Source organism: Gallus gallus, chromosome 6 (genome assembly GCF_016699485.2).
Source record: "Gallus gallus isolate bGalGal1 chromosome 6, bGalGal1.mat.broiler.GRCg7b, whole genome shotgun sequence".
Taxonomy (NCBI): Eukaryota; Metazoa; Chordata; class Aves; order Galliformes; family Phasianidae; genus Gallus; species Gallus gallus.
Genome location: NC_052537.1, coordinates 16,009,835 through 16,027,324, shown reverse-complemented (window position 1 = coordinate 16,027,324; position 17,490 = coordinate 16,009,835). Strand labels below are relative to the sequence as shown.

Sequence of the window (17,490 nt, the reverse complement as noted above, 5' to 3'; positions counted from 1 at the left end):
TCCAGTTAACATATTTAATTGAAAAGCATCTCCCTTCTTAGCGTTTCTTATGTTGAACGTAGTGCTGTTAGACTTAGTTTTAATTTGGAAGAGCCTGGAGGTTCTTCAGTGAAGCAACCTTCTATTACGCCTCACATGCAGGGCATCTTTACTGTTAGATGTAGCTGCTGAGAATTAGGCTTACAGCTTCAGGAGCCTGTGGTAAGTGAAAGCAACAGGGTCTTTTGCTAAGGTTTGTGGAACGTAACTTATTTTCACTTAGAAAATGTTCACTTCACTTCACATGTAGACAGAATTTTTCCAGCTAGGGCCTTAATGGATATTTAGGACTTTCTTAAACTGGAAGGCTTAATTTGCTTTATAATTGCAATTTTCAAAATACAACCAGAATTATACACATCTTCCTGGAACTTGCTTGATTATCTCCTCTGAATTCCGTAGATTTCTTGTCATTGAAATGATAACATTCATCAAGAATAAAACTTCTTACCACATTATCTGTACTGCTGCAGATACTTAGTCTTTTTTTCCATACTCACATTAGTCCTCCTTGGCTTTAGACTTCAGAATTAAAGAGAGGAGGCCCTAGAATATTCCTAGTATTAATCTACACAGATCTGTGCTGGGTATTTTAATATATACAGAAAGTTAGTCTGGTTCCTTGTTTTACTTTTGACATACCTTATCTGTTCAGTTCACAAGAACTGCCAAAGAAATGGTGTCAGTGGATAGATGCTGTTTTGTTTTGAGGTGGAATACATTTTCAAGAATCCCTCATTACTTAGCTCCTAACACCCGTACATGGCAGTCAGTCTGGAGGCAGTAACAAACTCTGGTAGCAGCAGCCTGTAGGATTCCACACTGCCCTGTTGTGTTTGCCTTACGGTAGTGTTTGTGTGGTAAAGGGTGATACGTACAGCATCAGGTGTATACATGCTGGGGAAGTGGACATTTGTAATTAACTGTATGTTGCATCTGTAGCTACATGCTGTTGGGCTCTCCTGCTTAAATATGATAGCAGCAATGTGTTAATTTTAAACGTGCATTCCATCACTATGAAGTCTAGAAACTTTCTCAGAATAAAATATCATGGGATAATTTGGTCATGGCCACTAGAGTTGAAAGCTAGTAGTAAGTAACTGTCTTGTTATGGCCTGCGTTTAGGAGTACGTCTATAACATCTATAGCTGATTTCCCATGTCTTGTGTTATAATATTAGTAAAGATTGAAGTACAAATGAGCTGTTAGTAATTTTCTAGCAGGGCACAGCTAAACCAAAGGTGTTTTTTTGTTTCTTGCCTTTGGGTTGGTGTTTTGTTGTTGTTTTTTGCTTGGTTGATTTTTACAATAGAGCATCTAAAGCCCTGACTCCTTTGCAAGCAGTAACTTAGTCATTTGCTGGAGGAAAACGTAACTCCAAGGAAGAATTTAAAATCAGCTTTTAAGATAATATAACTGTTCACTGGAAAGTGATAACAGCAAGACATATACATATTTAAAACCTTATTAATTCTCATGACAGAAAACTGCTTGTAGAACATAAAGGAAGTTAGTTACTCTAATTTACATGTTAGGAGGTACCAGGAAAAAATTTAACAGAAACTTGCAGATGCTAAACTGTGCAGAGGGACTTTTTCATGAAATGGAAAAAGGTTGGTTGTAAGCAAATGACTGTGTGTGTGTGTGTGTGTGTATTATAAATATATATAAAAATATATATCTGTAATAGTGTTATGTGAACTACGTACATGAATTTAAAATATACTATTTAATAAAATTATATTTTAAATATCATTTAAAGGAATTATTATGAAACAACCAAGTATATCCATTTTATTGTGTTTCTATTGTTCTCTTTTCTGTTCCTGTGAGGATCTTTGATCATCTTTGGGAAATTTGCAGTAGTATTACCTAAAGGAGGATCTAATGCCTGGCTATTAATCTCTTTTAGGTCACTTGTAGCTAACCTTGCTGCTGCTAATTGCTACAAGAAGGAAAAGCATCTTGATTTGGAGAAGAACTGGAAGTTGGTGGAAAAAGCCAAAGTCTATTACATAGCAGTAAGTTGAGCTTCTTCCAAATTATGAAAGTTTGAGTTGTGGTATTAAGAGATTTAAGCAATGACCATGCCTATTGCGTGGATTTAGGATGATTTCTTACAAACATGAAAGAAGATATCTGCTCCAATTTCATCATAGTACGATATCTTAAATTTAAATATAAGAATATTTAAAAATCATTTAGTTATGTGCTTTCTTAAATTAGTGGGAAAAATTGTAACAACTAAATATATTTTCAGAGCTTTTGTAGTCGTGCATCAAATTTACATTTCACATTTTCTTGTAAATTGTTGTGAAGGGTGCACAAATGATGTAGAAAAACACTATTAGCATAATTATTCACTGCAAACAGTTTGAGCTTATTTGTGTGAACAATCTTAATTGCTATTTATTCCATAGCAATTACTATGGCACCTTTATAACTCAATATTTCAGAAACAATGATTGTGATAAACCTCTTGAATTTGGATGGTGGTGTAAACTGGTTTTAATGATGAAATCTTATTTCTGAAATAAAGAGATTTTGAGTGTAGAACATTAGTAAATTCACAATATTTATTTGCCATTCTAGAATGAATCAAGCCAGATTACTGCATTTGTTTAAATTACATCTTGCATAAACAGAAGTAGTGGATTTGTTTTCATTTTGCTCTCAAGTTGATATGATTGACCAAAATTAACAAACGTAAAACATCTATGACAGATTAAAACCTCATAACGTGCATGTAATATATGGATTCTGTATGACAGCTGCTTCCATTCTGCTACCTGAGCTATGTGGGAACAGCTGGTAAGAAGTGTAAAAAATTGATTATCCAAGAGGAACAAGTTCATTGAAAATACAGTTATTTCTTTTAGCTAGTGTTAATGTCTCCTACAGCCTGTTAGTGTGCACTGCTGTAGGCTCTACATGGTTGTTATTGATTCTTGTGTACGGCCAAGACTGCCCCTTTATAAACTGTCAAAAAATAGTTATAACCTTCTCGGTATACAAAGAAAATACATCCTGCTGCTGTTGCCATATGTGCTGCAGTTTAAGGAAAAAAAAAAAAGGCATTAATGCTTTGCTCATTTTTAATTTGTTTTTTAGGTGTTCTATGTCTGTTTTTCAATAATTATTCCTCACCCTGTTCCAAATGCAATGCTTAGGAATTAATGCTATTGGACAAAAGATACTGGGAATCTAAAAGTAGAGTTAAATGTAGAAAAACAAATGTTAACTGAAGAAATGTTAACATGCTGCCCGAAGCTTTTATTTACTATTTTATAATATTGTGTTTATATATAATTACTACTCAAATTCTCAGTATATGATTTAGAAAAAAAAAAAAGATAAACTTAGTGGAGATGTTTTAGGAAAAGTGGGAAAAATTACACAAAGTGAAAATAAGTTTCTGGGTTGTTTGATTTTCCCTCCCCCTCCCCCCTTAAGATATAACTTTGATCTTATTTTAGTTCCAAATCCAGTCTTCTGTATTCTATCCATTTGATCCCTTTAATTTTGACTCAGTAACGCTTTCTACTGATATTTATGTGTTTGAAGTGTTCTGTTTTTTTGGGGGGTTGATATCCTGCTTTTTGACCAAGAGATACAGAATTATTGTATTAGATGGAAAATAAAATCCAGAATGTGCATGTATTAGTGGATAAGTAACACCTAAGTGCTAATATTTTAAGTATTTGCTAAATTGACTTCATATTAAGAAAACATCTGCTTGCAAGAGGATATCTGCTGGGTAAAGAACCTGGTTCACACCATTAGCAATTGCACTCAAGGCTGGGTTCATTTAAGAGATTTCTAGGACAGTGTTATCACTTCAGATTACAGATTGCACATGTGCCTTAACTTAAATAAAGGAGACAACATGTAGAGCTGAACACAATTTTTTTTTCCTTTAACTTCTTTACTCACAGGTTTGTAGTGGTCGATGGGATTAAACAAATCCACATCGTGAACAATTAGCACTCCTGCTGCTCTTTCAGTCATTAATTTGCTCACTGTTGTGTCTGTCTTCACTTGAGTCTTGTTACCTCTTCTGGCTCTGCACTGTGCTTACGTCGCTTTTTATCTTTCTCATCTTTCTATCCAGGCATCACCTATTCCCTGGATTGCATTACTGTATGTGTTAGTGACAGATAATTTTTCTGGAAATCCTTGTTCTGAGATTATCAAACAATCTATTTTCTTGGCAGAGTAGGCCAGTTGCTGCTTTAGGACAAGTCTGCGATATCCTGTGGTCATCTGTATGTGCTTGCTAGGATAGATAATATGCTTTTCAATGCAGCTTTCAGCAGAATGGCCCTCAGATGAAACTTAGCTCTGAAATGTAATCAATTCACAGAGGGAGTAGGTACAAAGGAAAAGATAGTGAACCCATGACAGAACCCTTAAAGACAACTTCTGTTACCATGAATGAACACAATACCTTTATTTTAGCCATCTGGTAATCGGATCCAGCAGACAAATTGGAGAAAGACAGCAAAGAATAGAACCCTGTAAATCACAGATAGAAGCAAAATGCAGAAAGGCTGCCCCAGCTTACGCTAAAACAGTAAACTTTACAAGTGTTTCTTAATCCCTTAAAATTACTTGATGTTGTATCTTGTAAGATAGATTATATGTACTGTCAAACTCCATGTGATTTCCTTCCCTTCTCCAGGTATTATTCATATACTTGCAGTAATTTCTGCCATTGACACTGTATCTTCTGGTCTGTCAAATTCATTTTGTTGTGGATCAGCTAGCTGTACTGCTGGTGCCTGATTAGAATTCACTGCTAGGGATTTTATGTAGCTCCTACTGGGCCTAGAAAATCTTTTCGTAGACATTTCCCCTACTTCAGAATAAGTTGAGGGTTATGATAGCACTAAGCATTGTTGTTCTGATTCTGAAATTGTCAATGGGACACAGCCTGACATAAAAATAATCTCAAATTGTGTTTTGTGCATCATTTTTATATAAATATCTCTTGATAAGGGTTACCTGAGATAGCAGAAAAACTGAGGAGAATTTTAGTTGTTGTCTTTTGACTCCAATTAGCACCTCCGTGTTAGTAAGAAATTTGGCACTTGTCATTTCATAAGAGGAAGAAAATGGGATAGGAGAAAATGCTTTCCTCTATCAAAAGCTGCACTTAACCTTGTGAAACATTCTCAGCAACAAATGATACTCCCTTATTACACAGACAGCTGAATTTTAACTTTCCATCTGTATTTGAGCCCTATTGCTGTCAATGCCGTGCTTCCCGGATGTATTTTGCTCTTGTTCTGATTAGTCATCCTTACTTCTCCCAGTTATTTAGCTTTACTCAAACCTGCATTTGTTTAATACTTTCATGTGGAGGCATTAGATGCGTGAAACACTCGCGCTGGCTGCTGTAGTATTCTTTACAGTGCTGAAGTAACAAGTGTGTTCTTGAAAGTTCATTCTTTGCTTCAGTATTTCTGTTCCTTTCAAAAGCTTTGCTTCACTGAACACATAAAGTGGCAGTACTGCCTGCAGTTAGGTTTCCAGTCTATGGAATGGACTGGAATAGGTTTCCAGTCTATGGATTTGTGCAGTAACTTGAGTGTTATCTTGGAATGGGTGAGTTTATGGAGCTTCCCCAAATCAATCAGATCTTTACAGGGAACCAACCAGATTGTCCACTGGTGAAAGACTTGTGATTTTTTTTTATACAAGGTAAAATAGTAGGTTTTTGGTTATAGTCTGTCTTTGAATTTGTATTTTGTGGCTATTGTTTATATACTAAAAAGTTGGTGTTTGTGTATATTTTTATATGTGATGTGTTTCAGAGGTTTTTTTGGTATTACCTAAATACACTTTGATATGGCTGTGGTATTGCTGATGTTCACACTCCTCTAAGTTCATGAAAGGGACTTGGGACTGTTCCTGTACTTTATTGTTTGCATTATGTTCACTTGTCTTTGCCTTTTGCATTTACAGTGCCTGAGAACTTCAGTTTCTGCACTAGATGTTGTAGGTAGACACTATAGGAGCAATTAAACTCTTTCGTAGTTCTAAGACTTATTTCTATGCAGCTGAATTTTGGGCTGCTCTCTTTCCATATTGTCTTACAATATTTTACTCAGAGAAGGCAGTTCTTTCATTCAGTCATCTTTGTGTAGGCTGTTGTTATTTCACAATCTGTAGAAGTTTTTAAACCGTTGTTTTTTTACTACTTTTGTTTAGCAAATAATAGAAATTTCTCAATAGTGATGTCCTTCAATTGCATTGCACTGAGTATAAAATGTTGTAATGCCAGTTAGATTTGTTTGCCTGCAGTTAAATTACATCCACCGCGTTCAGCATCTCTTTTGTATTGTCAGAGTTAATGGCAAGTGTAGTTTAACTTGATGTTAATGATAGTTCTGATCAAGACAATGCATTCTGGTCTTAGGCCGTGTTTCACGTAGGGAACATTAGGTATTGCAACATGTGGTAATGAACTCAGCATAGCACTGCTGGAGGATACGTTTTTAAACCTCCAAGCACTCTGGTATGCTTCAGCAAATACTGTGGTATTTTTATATTTATTTTCTTTTAATACTTAAGTGCTTATCTAAGCAGAGAGATACTGTGGTGGTGTAGTGGGCTTGATGGCAGAATTATCTGGTTTCAACACGAGTCTGTCAAAACATAAGCTCAATGTCAGCAATGTGTAGCAAAGCTTAAATAACATTTTACTGTATTTTACATGGGTTTTGGCTATTCTACTTGAGAAAAAATACTGATTATTATAACAATGTAAGTATAAATGAAATTTCTTTTGTGCTGTCTCCTCCTTTCAGAGGCATGTTCAATGAAGGCATTTTTATTGTAATTTACTGCTATGATGAGTATGATAATTTACAGCGGATTGTGATAGGTTTTTTTTCTATGAAATGTGCTGGGTCTGTGTGTGCATCATGGGAAATGGGAGAGACAGACACTGGCAGGAATCAAAATATCCCCTGAAAAGTCACTTGTTTGAATAACTCTACAGTAGCTTTTTTTTTTTTACACCATTGATAACTTTTGCTGTAGTGCTCTGGCATCAGAATGTGTGTCATTTGACATGCAAAACTATTTCTCACAATAATGAATAGGTTTTATGGCCAGGAAAACATAGTTCTGAATGTCTTACTTTGCCATAAAGACGAAGCTGCAGCTAGCAAGTTAGTTGGGTCATCGTTTACTGGCCTCTCAGATATCACTGCCTTCCTGAAAACCACCATCTTGAGGAAGTGTGTTTGCTGGGAGTTACAGATGAAGTGTGACAAATTTAGAAAGAGAAATTGATAAGATTCTCTATCTAAGCAGGAAGTAAATCTGCAATTTTCTTTCTTCTAAAACATATATGGGGAAGAAAATAGTTTTTCTCGCATAAATACAGAAATTTCCAGGTTTTAGTTACTGATCTCAATGGGGAGAAAACAAACAAACAAAACCTTTGTTTCCCTACTGGTGATAGTTTGTGTCATTCTGTGATGTATTTAGAGTATGATGTGCCTTATACGATCATTTCAGGTGTGACTGACTGCTCATGCATGGATGCTTTTGTCAGTGTTTTCTCAAGTAACTTAAAAGGGAAGCTGAATTCAGAAATTGATTTTTATTTTTTGCATACTTTGCTCCTCAATGTCATTGCTTTAAGATGGACACAGGTACTTCATGGAGAATAGTGCATCATGAACTCATAAGACAGACTGTTCTTCCTTTCTGTGTGATAGAAAATTAATGAGAATCTGTTTAACATGGTAAAAATATTTATTTCTGGATGTTCACCTCTGTTACTAATTACATTTATTTATATGAAGAATAAATGTTTCATCTCCTGTCATTCTCCTCCTACCCCAGTAGCCTTTAAATTGCAGATAAACTTCTTCAGCACAGTAATTAGTGACGCTCAGTCATTGCTCCTTTTATCATGTGATTTTATTTTATTTTTTTTAGAAGAATGCATTATTAGAGCACTTACACAGCCAGCCCCGCTGCAACAGCCAGGCGGCAATAGCAGTGCCATTTTTCACAAAGAAAATGTTGAACAGGAGCCAAACGTTTGGTGGCAGAGTCTGTTGCTAGGAAATCAAGTTCCTGAGGCGATTAATGACAAAGCAAGCAGTAACAAGAAGGCAGAATTACAGATTTAAAAGAGAGGGAGAAAAAAAGTGGTTGGTGTTATAATTACCCAAAGAAATTCGTACTCATTAAATTGGCTGTTTTTATGATTGACTTTAATTGGAGGTTAGTTCAGATATTTAGCTCCTTTCCCACCCCTTTAAACACACACATGCACATAATCTGTAGAACTGCAGACTTGTTTTTCTAAGCATTGAGAGGAGCTTGCCCTGTAATTTGATCCCCACTGACAGATGCATTTTCTATGCTGCCATTTTGAATTAACCTATTGTGCAACAATTTTCCTTAGCTCTGTTGAATAAAACATCAAGTCTTATTACCTCAGATGGATTTGATAGAGTAAAAGAATGTACTTCTAGCTGAAGTAGACTATTTGCAATGAGTTCAGTGATTTGAACTCTGCCAACAAGCCCCAATAATTTGTGATGTATACTTAAAGAACGAAGGAGAGAAGAGCCACGTGGGGGGTCTTTTGGGCTGTATGAGGTTGAAACGCAGAGCTCGGAGTAATATTGTTGTTTGTGCTGAGGTTATTCCCTGAGATCAAGCCATTTTAGATAAAGCATGTTAACTAAGATTTCTCCTATTAATCAGATCTGTTTTGAACTGGAGCTTCTCTTGCTCTTGGTGGTTATCCAAGCTGTCAGGCTACTGGCGGAGTAGGAAAATAAAAATCAATTCCTCTCTCCCCAAACCCTAATGGTTGGATTCTCCCTGTGAGGCTTCTTTTGTGAAATTTTCCCACCTAAAGTTCAAGTGGAATAAATGATATCTTAAGATGATTTTTAGTTCCAAATAAATGTCTATGTTTTACGGTGAGGGAAGAACGGGCTTTCACCTTCCTCAGTTTTCTCCCCAATTAGAAGTATTTACCCGGTTGGTTCAACAAAATTTTGGCATGGAAGTGGGGAGGAGACTGACCCTGACATTTAAATCCTGTCATGTTGCATCGATCACTTTCGAGACAGCGTTCCCTACTTGCAGCAAGCAAGTGATAAACAAGGAAATATCCTTTTGCGGCACCTGTAAGTGAACATACAGAAGCTGAACTGTAAAAGCTAAATAATGCCACTGCTCTACAAATTCCTAATCAAACAGCGAAACAAAAGAGCTGCACATATTCCATCCAACAATACACACATTACTAATCAGATGCCAATGCCAAGCTGTCTGCTTTGTTAAATACCCAGGTTCCCTGAGGCAAGAAGACAGCTGCTATAACTACTATGAAATTTGGTAGCTCAATCTATTTTTGCTACCCTTGGGCTATCAAGCTACTGTTAATTCAGACCACCCGAATTGGTACACTTTAGGGATTTTTTTCAAAGTGTTTGTAATTAAAATGATAAAACATCATTATTACGCTGAAGATGTTGTGTGTGCTTTGCATTTGACAGATACCTACAGAGATAAACCCAGCATGTAATTTTCATTGACATAATGCTTGTGATTGCATTAGCCTTTTAAAAGTATATTGCTTTTTAGGGAAAAAATGAAGGGGGAGGGCATGCTTTTACTCCATTAGCAGAATTTGTAAATCTGCTGAAACACTGGCTCCTGGCGGTGTCTGGCAGGGTGGAGCAGCGGTGCCAGCTCTGCTGCTGTGGGCAGGGATCTGCCAGCTCCCCGGTGACTGCCTGTAGGAACACCCAGCTTCCTGTGTATGTAGTCTGGGCAGGCTTAACATGCTATTTAAATGTAAATGTAAAAGGGAAGCCTTCAGACTCAAAGGGGTGAGGTGAGCCAATTTGAGGGGCGATCTTTACTGGAGGTCCTCTTGCATGTCAGTCTTTATTAGATGCCATCTTTATGAGAGCACAAGAATTTTGTCCATTACCATGTCAGCTTTGTTAGAGCAAAATCTCAAAACTAAAGCACCAGCAGATCTAGGAGTTAGAAGCCCAGAATGAAGCAGCATTGGTTCTGTCTTGAATTATTCTTGTCTTCATTATTTCCGTGCTAAGGTTGAAGAAAAATGATCAATTTAAGATTGTTCTACAGACTAAACTGTAAGCAACTGTTGCTTTTTTTGATTGCTGACTTCCAAAATTTATATTAAGTTGATCGTTATCACTCTGTATACCATTGATTGAAATGTGGGACTCCACCTTCCTTCTAAAGGAGCTGGTTACTTGAGCACATGGACACATCATAGGCTGCATAGCCCCAGAGCATGTGTTCTTTGTGTCTCATCAGCTGCTGCATGAAAAACAACACCTGTATATAAACCAGCAGTTGTGTTCTTTTACATGGAGAAAATGTTTTTTTGGGTGTGTGAAAACTCTTGTGTGTCTGTATATGTACAACTTGAGAGCTGAGCTGACCTAAACTATTCAAGGTAGCCACCAACTTGGTCTGAACTTGAAACTGCGCTTTCATTTAGCATTTGCATGTGTAATAGCAATAGTGCCATAGTTTAAACACAAAACCTCTATTTTCTGCAGAAAGATGTGATTATTGATTTTTGATAAAAGGAAAACAAAAATACATCCTGGAAATGGGGGGAAATACAGACAATATAGTTCCAGTTGGTTTTATCTATAATGTGCAATATTTCTAGTAGTCCATTATCATTGAAGTTTTAAACCATGATGCATTTTCTTCCCTTTGAAATGAGCTCTCTGAAATGATCACATTCGTGCTTGTTATTTTATACATATGTATTTTCCATATTTTAATTCATATATTGCTTCTTTTTAGCTCACAAACTGAACCGTGCAGAATGGCTTTCATCTGCATTGTGGATCAGAGGTGTTTTAAAATAGCAGGGGTCACAAGCAGGATAGAAACCTGAAGTCCCCCTTTTGATTCTACAAATAAAAATTACCTTAAAAAGTAGCATTACTTTTACAGCACAGCTTATCCATATGCTAAATATTTGTATCAAGTAAATTTTAAAGTACCATGTTGTGCATGTCAGCTATGTACTAGGGAAAGAAAAGCATTTCCCAAAAATACTCGTATATGGGTTTTCAGTGATTACATGTTAAGTGCAAGTTAATAGCTTGACTTTGAGGCTGGGCTTTCTCCAACCTTGTAGTAGGTTCTTTTGCTCTTGAAGAGGCAGGAGGGCTGAGTCCAGCCAGTCTCATTTGTTTTCAGGTTCATTTGAAAAAGGAATTGACTGATTCCAGCATTTGAAAGAAGCTCTAAGTCTTAAGATAAATCCTGGAACGGCCTTTGTGCAAAGGAAGAAAAAGACCTGTCCAGCTTCTCAGGGGAGATCTGCTTTTGTTGAGATATTTGTGGTGTTTGAGTTGTTGGGGTTGTTTTGTTTGTTTGACTGTTTATTTTAAAAGAATGGAACCATAAAGAAAGGGTCGATCAGATTTTGTGGTGTGGCTTTAATCCTTTTAGTTCTCTGTGTAATGCTCAATCAGCAGTGCACTGCGTCACCTGTGGTTCAGGCTGAGTTGGTACAAAGATAGAAGATTCCTTTTTTCTTTTTTTTTTCATTTTCTTACTTTAAGTAAACTTAAGAAGGTACTAAATTCTGTAAATGAGTAATAAGTGGTGTTTCAAAAGAACTTTCTAAAACAGTTGTACAAATAGATGTAGATACTGTTGTCTCCTAAGGCATACCCAGACCATCGTGGTAGCAGATAAGGCCTGATAATCCTTGCAAAGGTTTGTCTTAACCAATAGCTTAGGGCATTCAGATTTTATCCACAGAAGAAGGATTTTGCTGATGCATATGCTGTGGAAACGCATCCAGGAGTTACACACTTATCTCTGGCATAAGTGTATACCCTGATAGAGTGATATTTTATAACAGCTGCTGTACCAGGGGAAATGCTCTCATTTTCCCTGATCAGCTGTGCTAGCACCATAGTGTTTGTTGCATAGGCTATGTTGATTAGGGACAAAATGTAGTTCATTGTTTCTGAATAATGCAATTATTCTGGCATTATCATTTAATATATACTAGTCCATAATATTTACCATAAGGGTAAATATAGCTTTAATCTTGTGGTCCATACATAGTGCTAAGTCCTTTTTAAATCACAAGTTTTTCTATAGGCCTTGAAGGTCTGTAGGTCTTCCTCATCATCTGTTCTTACACCAAAGTTACTGAAGCTGTGTTGTACAGTTCTACTTTTTTTTCCCTAATCATTTTTTTTTGCCAACTATGCTATTGCCAGATGCAATATAACAGTACTTCCCTGCAAATTTGAAGATGGTGGAGAACAGCGGTTAACAGTATTTAACATGAAATATTGCCTCAGCATATGCCTCTGAACATGTCTTTTTGGGACCATATGGAGTATAATTGGTGCTGAACAACAGTGAGGTGTTTTGCAAAAAGTAGAGGCTAAGCATTATAAAGAGTCATAAAATCATGAAGAGACAAATAGAGGAAATGTGAGGAAGAAGGGATGTACTGTTTGGTTTTTTTGTCTTTTGCTCTCTCTCCATGATCTGAAGCGAAACATTACAGTATTTTTTAATAGATTTTGATTTACAGTAGGGTTAAAATTAAGAAATTCAGCAAAACAATAGAGTGTAGATAATGGTCATGGAAGATGATGTGAGTAATTGGAGAGATGCAGAAGTAATATTATTATCTATTGAGCGCACCCAGAATATTGACATTCATAGCCTTGCTTACTGTCATTGGCAGTCTTTTGTATATGTAGCTCTTAAGGCACTTGATTACAGAATGTTAAGGTAAGACTGAATTTCATCCTTAAATATCAATTTCTTTGTCCTTTGGGGACTGGAGCCAAAAGTTAGAGGTTTTATTCATTTACTTAGTAAGATATTTTATTTCCAAGAGACAATTTAGACTTAACAGTATTGATTTTATTCATCAATTGAATTTTAACTGTAGCTGAGTATAGGAAAAAAATGTATGATTATATGAAGGATTCATTTTGCTTTGAAGAAAAAAAAAAAGGGAAATTTTCAATGAGTGCATATAAAGGAGAGCAAGCATTCATTCCCCAGACCCAGTGCGGTCTCTAAGTGCTTCTTTATACTGCTGAGAATGGGCTGAAGAGAGTTTCTGCTGAGGGCTGTAGATTCTTATCTGCCTAATTGAGCCATCATTTGTTGACGTGATGAGGGAAATCATGTGACCTGCCTTTAATGCATTGCTTGGTAACAGCAGGAGTGTAAAATGTAGTTCATGGAAGACTAACAGAAAATGTTTAAGTTTTCAGAGCGGCCTTCTATACAGAGCACTCCGAGGTTTGTATTGCAGCAGAATCTATTGCTTGAATGTTCAGATAGTAAATATGTTAAATACAAACATCAGTTTCTAATTATTTTGAAAGTATTGAGCTCTTTCTATTACAAAGACCCCAAACCTTCAGAATATGAAATTAATAAATTCTTAGTATTATCAGTATGATCATAAAACTGTCCGTAGAATTGAAATTGGTGCAAAAGCATCCATATAATAATCAGGACGACTGCAGAGTTGTTACCAAGTGCCGTGGAGCGGTGAAACAAACAACAGAAAACATTCAATGTTATAACTTAGATAAGTATTGGAAAAGGGCATTTAAGAAAAAAAAAAAGCAACCTGTAATTGGAGGCACATTGTCAAATGTATACTATATTCTCTAGTTTTACTAGAGTTTCAGTCATGCTCCTTAACCTGATTTCCTGTTTTGTAGGATGTAGAATTACAGGCACGCTGTTGTCTTTGGAGATGTCTGTTTACCAGAGTGTTAGGCTGAACTGATCTCATTTCTAAGAAGAGTTACTTTCAATTTTGTTTTTGCAGTAAGTGATGACTAGCTGCTGTGCTGATGAAATGCTATCCTAGTTTGGAAGATAACGGTACTCTTTAGAATGACACGTAGAAGTAATGCAACTAAGGAACATGAGACTGGTATAACTCTGGAGGCTGGTTTGTCAATTAATAGTCTGATCATGTCTGCTAATTTTTGTATTACTAGTAATTCTTCAGCACTGGCTCAACAGAAAAGAGCATGAGAAGAGTACTTGATTGTTCCTGCAACTGCAGGTCTCTGTAGGAAATGTTCTAGGACACTGGTCTCTAGCCTTTTAGCTTGCCTGGGCCACATTGACTGAAGAGGAATCAACTTGGGCTGCATACAAAATACATCATATAGTTATTGTATATATGTAACAAAACTTTTTCAATAAATGTTTATCATTAAAACATGAAAAAAATTAGAGGGCAACAAAAACATAGACGTGAGATGTTTGACCTTGTTCTTGTAAAAGTCAGCATCGTTGTGTGGTTCAATGGAAGAGGTTGCAATTCTTTGTGAGTTCTCAAGGTGCTCATCAGAGATGTTTTGATCTAATTTTACTCTTCTTCACTTCGTCCTTTAAAACAGTTGTTTACGAATGTATGGGCTTCCAAAAAGCAATGACATGAATAAGGTGTGACTGTGAAGTGACAGATTTTTTTCCCCTGTTAAAACAGATCTTATAAAAATCTAGTAAAGAGGCATGATCTTTTTTTTTCTTTGAGTTGTACGTCTGATTATAACTTTATATTTTCTGTTTGGAAATTAGCAGGTGATGTATTTATGACAACTGATAATGGAGTCACAAATATACAAAAAAAGAATTTTTCAGCAACCTTGAAACCTAATCTTAAATTCCCTTATGAGAAATGGAAAGTGAGGCTGCATATTTTTAATTGTTCATATCAAAATGCATAAAATTCTTTGCCTTAACTTGAGCTTGCCATAATTTAAGTTTCATTTTGAACACTATTATGGTTTTAAACATTGCACAGCTAAGTTGATTTTCACCTTAAAGACGCAGAGTTAGCTTATTTAAATGGCTGCTCAAATCCACCAGAAATTCTACATCTGTCAGCCATTTTTCATTTTCAAGTTCTTCCACAGATTTGCTTTTTAATTCCATAAATGACTTGATGTCATTTCACAAATCATAAGACCTTTATAGCATTTTGCCCCAACTTAGCCACCTTACTTCAGAAAAGTAATCAATATCCATATTTTTAAGGATCTCCTGGAGTTGGCAATGATTCAATCCCTTGGACTTTGAAATTCATGGCTTTGTTGACAGTTTGCAGAAAACGCCATAATCAAATACGTATCACAAAACTGATTAGAAATATATTGCAAATTGTTCTAGGTTTTTGTAAGCTTTTTGAGATGTTGAAAATTACAAAATTTGTCAGCACTGTGCGAGTATTCTGGATGTTTCTTCTGAAGTTAACTTGTTAACTTATTAAATTATTTTACAAAATAGCACAAGCCTGAGTTTAGTAATTAAATAAGAAAACTTGCGGCACACATACGTGTAGGTAAGTTGAAATATTATCAGTAATGACTGTGATTTACTCATCAAGTGCCACAAGTGCATGTGATGTGTAATATGCGCAGGTTTTAGTTTGACTGGGTGTGTGTGGTGGACCTGAGAGGTGAAGTTAGCACTGCACTACACCCTCTCCTCCACAGTGTTCCGTTGTTGCCTATGCAGTCTGTGCCTGAGCTATGTGCAATTGGCTCATGAAAATACCACTAAAAATCATGTTAAAATAATGTTAAATGTTTACGACCTTGTGGGGCCTCATTACAAGCTGCTTGGGGCCACATGTGGCCTTCAGGTTGGGCATGCTTGCTCTAGACTAAAAAACTGTTGGCAGCTCGAAGAGTATTGTATCTGCTTCTACTGCTTTACTTTTACCTAAACATCTTATGGCTGCTTTTGGGATGAGATACTCAACTGTGAGAATTTTGGAGCTGGTAATTTACTGCTGCAGCTTTTAAGTTTAAAATATTCGTACCTTGTGACAAAAATGTTAGAGTTGAAAAAGGAAAGTGTAGATTTTGCAGTGTATGTTAGGAAAAAAATGCTTTGGGGCATGTTGTTACATTGTCTATAGCTGTTTTACATAAAAAGAATACGCGTACTTTGATTACATATTTCCAGAGAAATTGTAATAATGTAAGTACAAATACAGTTAAAGCACTGCTCAAACACTTGTGAACCATGGCAGAACATTCACTGTTTTTCAGTGAATTTCACAGTGTTCAAGCTACTGGTTTTCTATTTGGAAACAGTTTTGTTAATGAATGTGTAAAGTATGTTTTATTAACTAGAAAGACACCACAGTTAATACCTGCCTTGACAGCAAAACTTTTAATCCTGACTGTACAGTGTATTATCTAAGAGTAAAATTCATGGGTGGATTTAGATTTGCATGTAGAAGGCAACACCTAGTGTGCCACCTGGGACATAGAATTCCATTTTTCTAATCTGAAGGTCATGAATGGTTATAATAATTAATAAGTTATAATTGAATCACAATCAATGTTTATTTAACCTGGAGTTAAAGTCGTCCTTGCCTCCTCTTGTTTCCCCCTTTGGGAGGATAATTCATGCCATTTGACAGAGTATGGGATATTTTGGTGCTGAGTGATGTGTTGTTTGGAAGGAAGGACAATGTCACACTTCCTCCCATTCTCCTCTTTTTAGCCAGTTTAGATTAGAGACTAGGAAACCTTGGATTTTGCTCTTGCTTACTCCTCATAACATAGATACCTTCATACATATGCAACTGATGCATCAGTTGGGCTTCAATATGTCATCTACTCCTTTTCCTAGCAGTACTTGAGCGGTATTGCTATAACCAGTAATGGTTTGTTCTAAAAATCTAAATTCAGCCATAATCTTGTTTTCTATTCTTATTAGTAACATATATGTGGTAACACAAAGTAGACACATCTTATTGTAAACTAATACTACTTTACATTGAATCAGTTATAGAAAACTGTATTGTCCTATTGTCACAAATCAGCTAAATTTTCAGTTGTAACAATTTTAATGGTAGGTTTTAGTTGTAAGGAAAAATACATAGTTATTTTTCCTACTCACAGGTAGTGCTTCCACTGGTAGCTGAAAGACTCTTAAGTGAGGAAAAAACAAGTTCTTAATAGCACTGAATTTACATGCGTGTATGTGAATACATAGCATGCATATTTTTGTTTTTGTCAGTTGAAATTGTCCAGTGAAAATACTTTTCTGGTTTTAGTACAAGAAAAGAGATTGAGATAACAAGAACCTTGACTGGTTGATACAACTACTGGCAAAAATGTCAGTGCTGCAGACTGACTCATCTATACTAGAAGGGCAACAGTAGCCCACAGCTAAGTAAAAAGAAAATGCAGTTACACTGTAGGTACACCTTATGTATGCCTTAGTTATTTTAATTGAAGTAAGATAGAATACTTAATATGACATCAGTAAACTAAAAATTGAGCTATGAATTAAGCAAAATCTTCAGTACAACCATCTACAGATTTGGGGCTAAATCTACAATCTGTTTATAGTCCCTTCAAGTTGAAGAGCTCT

General features: G+C 36.0%; 1 protein-coding gene across 7 annotated transcripts in view; it reads left to right on the top strand.

Moving 5' to 3' along the window:
• The window catches only part of ADK (adenosine kinase), a 279,755-nt gene that overhangs the window by 124,915 nt on the left and 137,350 nt on the right, over positions 1–17,490 (top strand). For all 7 annotated transcript variants that reach the window (XR_005860619.2, XR_005860620.2, XM_025151570.3 and 4 more), the window contains exon 6: positions 1,952–2,060. Coding sequence is in view for 5 of the 7 variants with exons in the window: in XM_025151570.3 (XP_025007338.1) it covers positions 1,952–2,060 (109 nt within the window). In the remaining 2 variants the exon portion in view is untranslated. The remainder of the gene's footprint in view (positions 1–1,951; positions 2,061–17,490) is intronic.